A 13486-nucleotide genomic window follows, 5' to 3' on the forward strand; every position below is an offset into this window, starting at 1 on the left:
CCGTTGAAGGCTGAGAGTCCCAATCGAAATCAACGGCAATCGAGATCCTCTCTCGCGTGAAATGTGACTTTAATCTCAAAAATCTAATTTATGCGTGTACATTAAAATACACAAATACGATCGATTTTTGCACGCGTGTGTATGGACATTATTTGACAGGTCGAAAAATGCGAAAAGTAGGTAGAAGTCGAAATGTGTCCTGGGCGAAGGTGGGCCCGTCGCGGAAGATAAAGAGTTCCATCAGACGGATTATAATATTATGGGGAATCAGAAGGAGATGTAGGGCCGCGGACCAGGACGTAACCCGATATTGGACTTAATCTCCGGGATCCTAAACGTCCGGGACGCTCGTCGTTCGGCCGCCTCGCGGACACACACGGACCCAGAAGGGAAGAACGAAAAGGTAGAAATACAGAAAAGAACGAATACGCTCGGATTTTCGGACCGCCGCGCCGTGTCGCGGTCAAAAATCTTTCTGCGCCGCTTGACTTCGAGTCCGCATCGATCGACCGTGTTCCCTGGGGGAACTCTGACGATTAAGGATCTCGCGTTACATACTTAATCCATATGACAGGCGCTATGGCAGGCAGGTAGGAATACGAGAAATGGTATTAGAAACTATAATGCCTACGACACGGCATAACTCACGGCATACTTTCGAAATAAAAATTTTTTTTACATTGCATATCAAATAAAAACATTTTAGATTTATCAATACTGCTTAATTAATTTATTGTAAGTCAATATTTGTATATATTATACAAGTGGGATGTATATTAATTGCGAATCATTAAGCTAACAGTTAAATTGTAAGTTGCTAACAAACTGAGCGTATCACTATAGTCTTTATATATTTATATATGATCTATTATTTTTTAGAGTTATATATAATATATATGATTAAACTCGGAATATCGAGCATGCATACTATTTGCTTGATGTAGCCTTACCATTGTGCGAGCTGAGATCCCTGGGTTTGTGGTCCAAAGCCAGCGCTCTCTCGGCGTCGCCCCTCTCCTCGCGGAGCCTGTAACAAAGAAGAAGAGAGAAAAGAAAGGTTTCGTATTAATCTGGGGGATTTAAATCGACCGAGCGTGGAGGTGGACTCCGCCGCTACGTAGGGTATTAATTAAATAATTATTCTAGTCGTTGGGCAAGGGATCCGCGTAGGAAGATAAGTACTGGTCTCACACCGCGACGCGACGGTCGTATCACTGTACACCGCGCATTATCGTCCTTAATCGCCTTGTCCGCCGCGACACGCATCTCGCATTTATTTAACCTACCACGAAAACGTCACGAAGAAAAATCATGCTTTATGTCGCCAACGATAAATTAATCAAATTTATTCAAAGATATATTCTTCGAGCGGAACCTGTGAATGAGCGAAAAACAAATTTCCAAAAAGGGGGATGAGAGATTCCGCGCTTCCTTTTTTTAAATTTTATTTCGATATCCTCGGGCATCCTAGTTTACGAGGTCGTCGCTCGTTAATGCGGCAGCGCGTTTTTCCGCTCTCGTGTCACAAGAAACTTTTAATCTTAGCTTTATATTGTTTGGCACTCGTGCCCTCGGGTTCCATCATGGCTTATCCAGAACCGTTAAGATTTCTGTCTTCGATGTTGCGGTTCGCATTAAGAAGCGAGCGGAATCGGGTAGTTCTCATCGTAAAGCCGCGGGAAACGAGAAAGATAAAAGCTTCGTACAAAATTACATTTTAACGTTGTTCCTTCAACCACGAAAGGCGTAATTGATCCTTGTTGGCCGATTCATCACAGGTCGCGGTTGATAGAACGATAAAAAATTATTAACACCGTTGCGAAGAAGCAACCTAATTAATGAGATTATTGCTTCGTCGAGATAATATTATCTCGCAGCAAAGAGGAAATAATTTTCGAGTGACAAAAAGTTCCGTAGTACAACCACTTTGGCCAAGGGACAGATTCTTTAATCGCGCGTAAAGAGTTGAGGGCGAGAGAGCGACCCTCGGCAGCATTGCCGCAGAAAAAGGGGAACGCGCTCACCAATACCGCGGCTTTTATCACGAAGTTTATGGCGGAGGTCATCGTAGTCGCGGATTTATTTTGCAAGAATTCAAGAGAGAAAGAGAGAAAGAGGAAGAGAGAGGCAAGTAAACGTGTTTCCCAAGTGATTAGATTCTTTCACCGCACGTACTGTATCCGTTTCTCTTTTCTCATTTTCTCTCTCTTTCTCTCTCCCTCCCTCCCTGCAGTCTCCTCTCCCTTTTCTTTCTCTCTCTTTCCCACGCGCCTCTTGCTTCTTCTATTTTTTTTCACTCTTCTCGTACTCAACTCGCCAAATTATTCCCCAAGGTATATACTTTTTCCAGCTTCGGTTCAGAGCTGCGGTTCGGAAGAGGGGGAGGGGGCGACTCTTTCGCACCTCGAATCGAACCGCGGACCATTAAGTAAGAAGTTAATATCATTAAACATAATATTGGGCGCATCTGGGAGCCGCAGAGCACTTACCGACCCCTCCGTCCACCCCCGGTCCCCTTGCTCGCCACAAAACCCTCCTGTCTCAGACCCACGCTTCGTTTCTGCACCGCGAACTCGGTCCCCCTCACCCTCCATCACTCCCACTCGTCCCTCTGCAACCGCTTCGCTCCTTTTCGCCCCCCGCTTGCCTCCGGTTCCCTCCCTACCCTTAATTTTTTAATGAGAAAATGCTTTCAAAGAGCCGGAGAGAAATACTGTGTCTACGAGCGATAAGTTACGGCAGTGTTAAGGGAAACGGAGAGAGCCTTTATGTGCGCACCTCGCAGGCCGCAAAATGTAAAGATTCCCTGACTAGAAAAAAACGAGAAAAGAGCATTTCGTCCTTATGATTGAAATGGCCAACGCGGATATTACAAAAATCTAACCGTAATATAAAAGTAACAGAAAAGGGGGGAAAAAAGGATGAGAAGTTCCATTGAGCATAATAATGGCTCGACAAGACACCGCCGCGCCTGTTGGACGTTCGAATATTATAATAAATTAATTTCAGATGATAATTAAATTTTAATTGGTAATACGAGTCCATTAAGACACAGAGGTAACCGGCGGTAAACTTGGTCTTGTTCTTTTCTCATGATCTGTCTTCTACTTTTTTTCAACGACGAAATCGTCGATAATCTGCAGAAGCGAAATGGCAAATGGGGGGGAGGAGAACGTCAGGAAAAAGGCAAAAGAACGAATGGGGGGAAGAGACGCGCGAGAGCAGCGCGGAGTCGATTCATTTAGACGTCGCGGCCTGGCAATAACCGGCAACGAACCGAGGTTATTAAATTTGTAATTAGTCGAATATTACGTTCGACGTCGCGGCGCTCTCCGTGTCTACACGTCTACGGTTACGACGCCGTGGCGTCCGCGTGTACGTACGCCCCGCGTATTCGCGTGCGCGAATACGTTAATACGGGTTTCATTATACGCGCGTAATACGGCTCCTACGCTCACGGATCTCTACGATACGCAAATAATTAGTGATCGTGGCCCTACCTCAGGGACGGGCGCGCGAGTTGCCTCGTACGCGAAGAAGAACCGTTTTCTCGACGAGGAATAACGAGGCGCGCCGTATTCACCAGTCGAAATTACAACCTCGTTAGCCGAGGGAAGGGGTTGCAGCCGAACGTTTATATTAAATTCGGTTGTGCGTCGTCGCGATTATTAATTTGTTGATAAATAATCGCGGCCGGGAGGCAGTACTCTTGTGAGTCGTGCCCTCGGGCTCACCCACGCTTTTGCGTGCCGCGAAACTAATAAGCCGCGCCGAAAACGAAAGCGCGCACCCTTCTGTATCTTTAGCTTTAATTTTGAGTCGGTAATGATGAACTCCGCGGGGATTCCCTATCCCGGCCGTTCAGAAACGGCCGCCACGAACAGCAGGAGTTCATTAAGAGGCGGCGAGATTTCCGAAGGACGAGAGAGCGAGGCCACCGGAGGATTTCTAGATCATTTCGCGAAATCGGATCGCACTCGCGGATCGCCTCGTGGCGGAAATCACTCACCGTCTAGCGAATATAACGCACGGAGCAACGCGTGGAAGCAATCCGATAATGCGCCTTCCTCTCTCCTCCCCCTGCCCCCCTGCCCCCCTGCCCCCCCTGGATCCCGCCTCTCGGTCATATTTTTCCGATCGGCATTCCGGGGAGACGTATGTTTTTTCGGCCGCTTTGACGGTTTCGATCAAAACGGGACGCGCGACAAACAATGGGGAGGGATTTCCACGTCCACCAAACGCATCGTGCGCATAACGCATCCGATAATGACGATAGCAATTGTAATTTCGGCACGACAAAGGGCCTCTATAAAATGGCGAAGGTATGTCCCCGCGCGCTCTTCGATCCGGGGCGGCCGTCCAACAGCTTTTTTAATAAACGATGCACGTGCCATCGGCGTTCCAGCATTCACATACGCCAATGAATTTTTATAACGACGCGTCGTCGCATGTCGCGGCGTGTAAACATTTTTTTTTACCCTAAATCGCGAATCCCCAATTATCCGCGTGTTTATCCCGTTATCGAGTAACGGGAAGCCCCGAACGTCGTAATACCGATCGACACACTATTACATTCATAACTACCTGGCGAACGAGACGAAAATATTTTAGTGACGTTGATTGAAATGAAAATTTTAATCGCCGTCAAAAAATTTCAGTCTACTTTGCATACGATAAATTCTCAGGAGGTGCGTTGAAATAATTCGCAGTATCGGAATTAAACCAGTTGGCCAGATTAAAAAGTACACCAGATGATACCACCGACTCGATGTGAGAGACTTCGTAATCGTTTGTTAATTCTGTACGTAAAATTAATTTCGTAGGAAGGCAAAACGTTTTCTCCGCGCGCGTACATATCTCAAGGGTCGCTTCCTCGTAGATATTTCGACCGAGTCGAAATAATAAACGACCTGGATCTGCGAGAAGGGTCGTAACATGATCCAGAGTGCGCGCTTCTGCGAGTCCGGGAGTGAAAATTCCACCCTTAGGACCGTGACATTCGAGGCGAAAGGGGTTCACGCGGACTCTCGTAACGAGTGTCCTCGTTGCAGACGCAACGCGATCTTGAAAGGGACTTCTTCCCGTTGCAAGACAGTATTTTCTGAAGTGTTGATGTTAATAATCGTGTAAATTACAACCGAACAAAAGACATATCTAATAAGCCTAATCTCTGTTAAATTATTCAATTATATGAATCAGAGAAAGAATTTCGAGCTCGCGATCTAATTCAAACAAACGTAAGGGTACAGAAGAAAATAATGGAAGACTTAATTCGAAAATACGGCGAGACCATAAATCGTGCAAATTACAACCGAACAAACGGCATCGAAGTCCGAACTCCGTTAAATTATTCAATTATGACTCATTGTTAGAGAAAGAACTTCGGGCTCGCGATGCGCGTGTCAATTTAGCGAGAACGCGATCTAATTCAAACAAACGTAAGGGCGAGGAAGAGAAAAAAAATGGGAGACTTAATTCGAGAATGCGGCGAGACCATAAATTATTTTGGGAGATTCCCCGTTGACGTGGTACAAGCGTCGAAACTCCGGTTCCTTCGCGCGAAGGGCGAATCGCAGAGCGATGGACTCGAATTACAAACGATGCCGTCGTCGCCCCGGCAAAAAGGGCCGGGGCGCGTCCTATCCTCTGTGTTCTCCGTCAGATCCTTACAGATATTATCCGGCATATCGCGAGAGACGGACAACATTTATCAACCCATGCGCAACCCGTGGAAAGCTCTTTCCTCGAATTCAATCAGTGGATGCCTGACATTCCACGGACATCAATAGGGTAGCTGAAGTAAGACGTTTGACTCTCTGACATTAATTTCTGATTTTCTTTGGTTCTATTTCAAAGCTAAATCTCATAGAAAATTACTGTTACGTTTTTGAGGGCATGGTATAACCGTGTAAATTTAAATTCCATATCGTCGCAAATGCGCGATTAATATTCATCTTTTTTTTCTCGTTTGTAAACAACCGTTATGTATTCATCGCGAAAAGTTTCGACGGATTCCTTGACCCAAAACAAGAAAAAATTTTTTTTCCGTAAACACGCGTCCGATCCTCAACAATAGCATCCGTACCGATATTCGTGTAGTATGCCAGCGGTATTGAATAAACGCTGAATGTATCTCTAATAAACACTTCCGGCTTTGGAATTTGTCTATCGGAAAATAATCGCCGGTATTCGGCAACAAGAGCAGCGCTATCGCAAAATCCATAAACATCATATCGGCATTTTCGTGCCGGATATAGTATCAAGTGACTGACGTACTGCACTCTACGCTATACTTTCAAGAATGCGTAGCGACGCACGTACGCTACACGATCGCAGAAACACCCAGTTAAAAACATCTTTATTACGTTAAAATAAAAAAAAAAATGATGCGCGACACTCGGTACATTTTTTTTCACGTCGCTCACATTCCAAGTGCCCCTCTGCATTTTTTAAATTAGTTCTCACTTCTCCAGACCCTCGTCGTTTTGACTGATAGATTCGAGCGGCGGTCACGACGCAATCGTACACAGGCTACCGTAGCTAACTCCATATCAATCCGCGTGTATTCGCCCTCGCGCCTTTCTGCTCGTAACGAGTCATGATAAATGACACAAGGCCCGCCGACGATTGAGATTAATTTACCAGCGCGCGTCTCGCGATTGACTTTGACGTCTGCACACAATTCCGAGATGGTTTTCACGGCGGAAATCACGCCGCTTTCATAACTTGGCGAGGATCCATTCTTGTTTTCTCGATCTTCCATGATCCTCCAAAATTGGCCTGATCATTCGGAGTGGCTCGAAATAAGAGTGGGTCGGAGTCGCAACAATGACATTGATTCACGATGCACAAAGCCGCGTTGGCTGGATATGATTCCGACCAGAGTCGGCGTTATTTCGAGAAATCGATGAACACAGCATCTCTCCGTGAAAGGAAGAGGAGCGGAAGATTGGCGGCGGCAGCGGCGGCGGCGATGGCCCCTCCTTTCGTTCCGACGAACCGGGCTAATTATGTATCCCTTGCGAGACCCCCGCGGACAGGAAATGAGACTCTCCCCGAGTTCCTCTATCCGCTCCATGTATACATATATATGTAAAAGGATACGTTCACATTCACGCGAGCGACACCCCGCGATATACGTGCATACCCCCCGCGCGACTTCCGAGCTCCGGGCTCGAAGTGGAAACGCAGTTGGATTAAGCCCGGCCGAGGGGATCAGATACGACGACGGCGATAACCTCCGACTTTATCCTCGCGCGGGACAGCGGTTTAATTAGACGACGCCCGAGATTCGCCTAGAAATGTTGATTGAGCTAAATTGTTTCCTCGGGGGCCGCATGCACCGTCTTCGACGTCGTCGCGTTTTCCCTCCTTCCCGGCAGTGGGATACTAACCTACGTGTTCCGGGGGTGCTAAGGAGACAATGCTGATTAAGCGACGAGATAACCGTCTGTTTAGTCAAACGACTCTCGGACCGTTTCGACGGCCCGGTCGTTTCGCCTCGGATTTCGGCCGGGAGAACAGAATCTTGTTAATTCATTCCGTAGGAGGACGATTCTACCGGGAGGACTTAACATCACGGTAGTCTCTCGTGAGAATACTGAATACTCATTTATTTCGCATTAGATACGGGAAATGTAAACGAATAAAATATACAAATACCGTTGATGTTAGTTATTGTATGTTACCAGCATGTCACGATGACACGTTGACGACGCGGGAACAGGAACGTTAATGCAGGAGGTGATAATTTTTGAGAAGCAAACGCTTAAACGGGATGACGCGGAAGACGATCTTTCTGTCATCGGTCTAGCGAGAGTTCGGAGAGTACTCGTAACCGTTAGCGTCGGGACGGCAGTTAGAGTGGAAATAGCAGGACGGAACGCGCGTAAAGCGGAGAAGGACCGAGACGATGCTATCTCTTTCGTTAAACGCGACCCACGCAAGCTCCGCGTTGAGCGGCCGTGCCGTTTCGCTCGCGGTTCCATTCGTCCTCGCGTGTACGCACGCAGCGGCCGGACCGGTCGTTTACACGTGCTCCTACATGCGAGATAAGGAGCCCGGCTAATGTTATGCGCCTCGACAAAACGACTGGCGTGTACTCGAAAATCTATAATCAACCTTCTGAGACCTCCTGTTCACGAGATCGGCGATATGCGCACACACGCATGGCGTGCCGTGATTTCGAGTATATTATACGCATGATCGTAAATTAATTGAGATTTTTACAAAATGTAAAAATCTTAAAAGTACAAAAGGCCTAAAATTCGCCAAATGATTCGTCTCATCAAAGATTAATAAGTACAAATAAATTGTACTTTTGGAAGGCTACGTTTGTGTATAAGAGAACCCACGGGATATGAGAGAAAGTAATCAGAATAACCGAATAATATTCTTACGTAACACTACCTCCTGTTAATATTTAATGTACTGTACAAACGACTGGACAGAGCGATAGCGTCAGCGGAGAAGATATTAGGTTTCCGTAATAAAGTGTAATGCGTAAGACAAGCCCCGAGTAGAGAAGCTCGTTAACAGATAGCACTTTGAGTGCACCGGTACTATGCGTCATACATCAGAAATGACGTTCGGGGGTATGCGAAGTAGGGGTGCCTAGAAAGGGTCTGAATTATGAAACGGACCCGCCCGATTCTCGAGGAATGTACCTCGTTGTTGCCGCTAAGGTATGTGTACGTGTACGCGCGTGCGTGTATCCGTGCGATCCGTACGTACGAGTAGCTTAAGCAACGCGTAACACGGCCAATTTGTATTTTAACGAACCGCTTTTTATACTCGCCGCTTTTACGGTCTCTCGTAAAATACTAGCCGTGGAAATGAGAGAACGCCAATCGCGAAACTACGATCGTTACCCGATTCGTCCGTTTCTCTTCCCGTATTATTTAAGGCGCATCGGAAAAAGGCGCGCAGCAGCCGCGACGTCGAGGAATATACATGGTTCGCGACCGCCGTGTTTTTTCCCCCCTCCTCTACCCTTCTTCCATCTCCCTCGTCGTTTCACGGATGTGGAAGGGCGGCTTTCTCGCCGCGGCTGATCCACCCCGCGTTCCATCATCGCCCGCGCGAAAAAGCCTCGAGAGCATTTTTCAATTCTCCGCGAAACTTTACGATAGGCATCTTCCCCACGAGGAACGCGCCCCGCACCCGATCCACGCGCGCGAGAGAAACATTTGTACATAAATCTGAAAATTATGACCCACGCGCCCTGCCTCCGCGCGCGTCCTGCGTCTCGTACCACCCCCATTGGAAAGCAGCATCGGGGGCATATGCCTGCCAACGCGTAACGGAGAGATAACCGCGTGCCAACCCCTCGGTCTGAACGCGACTGCGGACGCACGCACGCATGCAATCCGTGTATGAGACTGCAATCTTGGATACGTGTGCGTCGCGACGCGTTCTCGTCCTGCCAACGTCGCCCATAAAGGCCGATATAAATTAGAATCAGTGGAAAATAAAAATCACTTTCCAGCAATAGGAGAGCCGGGGTTCCGCGAATCGTTCGATTAAGGGCTATCGATGGTCGTTATGGGACTTCTCTTCTTCACGGCGACAGAAAAAAAAAGATACATATAGACAGAGGTCGGCAAGGGCGAGAAGGGGCAGAGAGAAAGGCAGATAGAGCGTGATGGGGCTTATCGCGGTTTCGGATAGAGTCAATCTGCGGGGGTTTCACGCCGCGCCGAATCGCCGGGGCGTTTTTACCCCAATTCCAGTCCCTCGTGGACTTTTTTACGTGCCCTAACCCGCCACTGCTTTCGCTGCCACTTTCACGCGAAAGTAACGGGAGGACTCTGTTTCGTAGCACAGGAAAAAAAACTCTTCGATACCCTTCGGAAAGTACTGTACGTCCGAAGGCTTGTATATCCTCGTGAGGCCTTATCCGCTATTCGGATTTACGTCGTACGAAATGGCATCGAAGCTACATCATTTCAATATACAGAGAAGCTGATAAGGGACGTTTGCTGAGCCGACGTATCGGCAGACTATAATAATCCCCTATTTCGAAAAGAATCCAATATCTGACGATCATTTGTGCAGAAGAAAAAGAGTATAATAAGAAATCCGCAGAAATTTCAATCGCAGGAGATCGAGAGAACAAGCGCGTCGATTCTTCGGAGAGATCATCGAAACTTTCAACGCACGCTATCGATTAGACGGTGTATCAGAACCACGTGCGCGCACATAAATAATTCCATTCCGATTTACCCCTTTTCGTATCGTCGCCCCGAGGCCCGAGTAAAACGGGCGAGATGCAGGCGCGCGGCGGAGGGGACTGTCGTAGCATGGCGCGCGATTCTCTGTTCGACGTTCGACGGCGATAAGTCTCCGCCGTTCGATCGCTCCCCAGCTTTCCTGAACGCCTCGATGCTCAGCCGGCAGGCAAAACGCAAATAAACTCACGGATACCGACCCCCTTCGCCGCAGCCGCTGATGCCGCCAGCCAACCCGCCGTACCTTGCCCCCCTGCGTATCCGGCAGAGTATATTCAAGAAAAATATACCGTGAGAAAAAAATCGAAAGTCAGGGCGCGAGGGATGATCGCACGCGCGACACGAGACAGACTTTTCGTTCTCGCGAGCCAGACATGTGGAACGGAAAAGTGCTCTTATTTGTATTGATGAGAATCCTCTTTCGAATGTTTGAAACCGGTATCTTTCTCTGAGATCAGTTTTCAGTGTCACATGGTTGCACGTGACACATTTTTTATAATCTGCACCCACTTTAATTATTACCGATTCGACTTCCTTCTTTTGCGATTTGATATTAATCCTATTTTAAAGATTTTTAAATTTACAAAAAAAATTTCCCTCTGAAGCAGAATTGATTGATATATGGATGATATGGTAAACCGTTCGTGATATTCTCATCTCGCTTTCTGGATGCGTACAACGACGTACGTAGGTGCAGGCGACGCGTGTGCGAAAATATACGCGTAAAAGGGCTCTTATCGGGTTTGCGCAAGAATAGGATTCGACGACGCTTCCGAAAGCCATAACCGAAACGGTAACTGCCACCCTCTGACTGATCGAACTTATTCTTTTCCTTCGTGACCCCCGCTCTCGTCGCGTATTCGAGTTCCAGCGATAATATTTGGCTGAAAGGGCGGAGGGGGCCCCGGGATGGCGGCCGCATCATTTTTCTGGAAAATTGAATAGACAAAATCGAATATTTGCCTACTCAACCGACGATTCTCTCCCTATGTCAATTCTTCGATGGAAATCGTTTCGAGAGACAGAGAAAGTGGGAAGATAACGGCAGAAAGATTGAAGACAATCGAAAAGTAACAACCTCGCTCCATATAAAATAACGCGTCATTTGCAGTTTCAGGTTCGACATTTAGCTCTCGTGATACACGTGATACAATAAAAATAAAGGAGATGCGCACTTAATCACCGTTTATTAGCGCCAAACAAGATGACACTCGCACCCTTTCGCCTCGCACCTTCGCGTTTTCTCATCAACCTACGCTTAATTTCTAACCCTTCCGCGCCATCCGAGCGAGCGAAGGGAAGGTGGGAGCGCCGGGAGTATATTAAGCGACACTCGGAATTACAAATAACAAATTGCAATTTGATTCCCCGTGCGCCCGTGCTCGTACGGGTGGGGCGTTTCCGCAGGGCCGAGGGCGCAATTTATCATTAGTCCGCCGACAATTTGGTGACGGCGACCTCCGTTCTCGCAGGGAGGGAAGGATGTTTAGTCCAGTCATTTGGTAGTTTTACCTGGAAAGTTTTCCGGGAGTTTTGAAAATTGGTAATTTTATATATTTCGATGTGCTCTTTCCGAATTTCAACTTTGCCACCTCGTATCTTTGCCGCTCGCGCCGCTATATTGGAAAAATGGCGCCTAAAAGCAGTTTTTTGACAATATCTCCTTTCCGACTCATTCCACGATAAAAACATTTATATACAAAATAAAACTAGAGAAAATTTCCTACAATTTATGTAATAACCTTTTTTTTCGTAAAATTAATAGTTTTGGCATACGAGCGCCGCAAAGTGTAGTTCAACACGCGTTTTGGCCTAAAAACTCATTTCCACACCACCTTGAGGTAGAGTAAGCGGCGCGTTTTTTTTACCGTGGTATCCCCAGTAGGCCTAGTCTACATGCAATTCACTATTCTAAAATTTAGCGCATTCTTCTTCGCTTCGCTGTTCTTGATGGACCAGGTGTTGCGAGTTCATCGTCATTAGTACTGATCGAAACGTCACAGACCGAAATTTCTTCCACATCATCCGCGATGGGATTATCAGTTTCATCGCAATCCTCTTTATTCTCGATTTCATCATACGTTTGCTCGAAAATAGTCTCCGTTTCTTCCTCTTCGTCGCTATCTTGTGATGGAACTTGCGAGTTAATTATCACAGGTACCACTACAATTCGTGCATATAACTGAGCACTTTAACCCAGCCTTTCTGCATTCACAGGCTTTTTGACATCTTTTTTGACATCTTTTTTATTTATTTATTTAGTGCTCCGTTATATGCACGAATTGTAGTGGTACCTGTGATAACTCGCAAGTTCCATCACAAGATAGCGACGAAGAAGAAGAAACGGAGACTATTTTCGAGCAAACGTATGATAAAATCAAGAACGAAGAGGATTGCGATGAAAATGATAATCCCATCGCGGATGATGTGAAAGAAATTTCGGTCTGTGACGTTTCGATCAGTACTAATGACGATGAACTCGCAACACCTGGTCCATCAAGAACAGCGAAGCGAAGAAGAATGCGCTAAATTTTAGAATAGTGAATTGCATGTGGACTAGGCCTACTGGGGATACCACGGTAAAAAAAACGCGCCGCTTACTCTACCTAGTCTACCTCAAGGTAGTGTGGAAATGAGTTTTTAAGCCAAAACGCGTGTTGAACTACACTTTACAGCGCTCGTACGCCAAAACTATTAATTTTACGGAAAAAAGGTTATTACATAAATTGTAGGAAATTTTCTCCAGTTTTATTTTGTATATCAATGTTTTTATCGTGGAATGAGTCGGAAAGGAGATATTGTCAAAAAACTGCTTTTAGGCGTCATTTTTCCAATATGGCGGCACGAGCGGCAAAGATACGAGGTGGCAAAGTTGAAATTCGGAAAGAACACATCGAAATATATAAAATTACCAATTTTCAAAACTCCCGGAAAACTTTCCAGGTAACCTCTTCTTTTACGACCAAATGACTGGACTAGTTGTGCACGCACGCGAATAGATACGCTTACCGTCGGAGTATCGACACTTGGCGCGTTTCCTTTCTCAGGCTTAGACAATTTACTTTCTACATAAATCAGGATATCGATATCTCGTTATTAATTTGCATCGATTTGCATCGACTTGTTGCGCAAACTTCTTCCGTCGGATTATCATAAATAGCAGGCGAACTATCATTATTCCTTAGATTCGCAATCGAAAGGAAATGAGCAAAATGCACACGAGCGAATGGAAAACACACCTCCTTCGCGGCGAAAAA

The 13486-nt window shown here is 46.5% G+C and overlaps 1 protein-coding gene across 3 annotated transcripts in view; it reads right to left on the minus strand.

Moving 5' to 3' along the window:
- The window catches only part of LOC112455629 (dachshund homolog 2), a 182860-nt gene that overhangs the window by 66055 nt on the left and 103319 nt on the right, over window positions 1-13486 (minus strand). For all 3 annotated transcript variants that reach the window (XM_025017662.1, XM_025017659.1, XM_025017661.1), the window contains exon 5: window positions 951-1027. In XM_025017662.1, the coding sequence (XP_024873430.1) occupies window positions 951-1027 (77 nt within the window). The remainder of the gene's footprint in view (window positions 1-950; window positions 1028-13486) is intronic.

Source organism: Temnothorax curvispinosus, unplaced genomic scaffold (assembly GCF_003070985.1).
Source record: "Temnothorax curvispinosus isolate PA1 unplaced genomic scaffold, ASM307098v1 QBEX01006268.1, whole genome shotgun sequence".
In the NCBI taxonomy this organism is placed as follows: Eukaryota; Metazoa; Arthropoda; class Insecta; order Hymenoptera; family Formicidae; genus Temnothorax; species Temnothorax curvispinosus.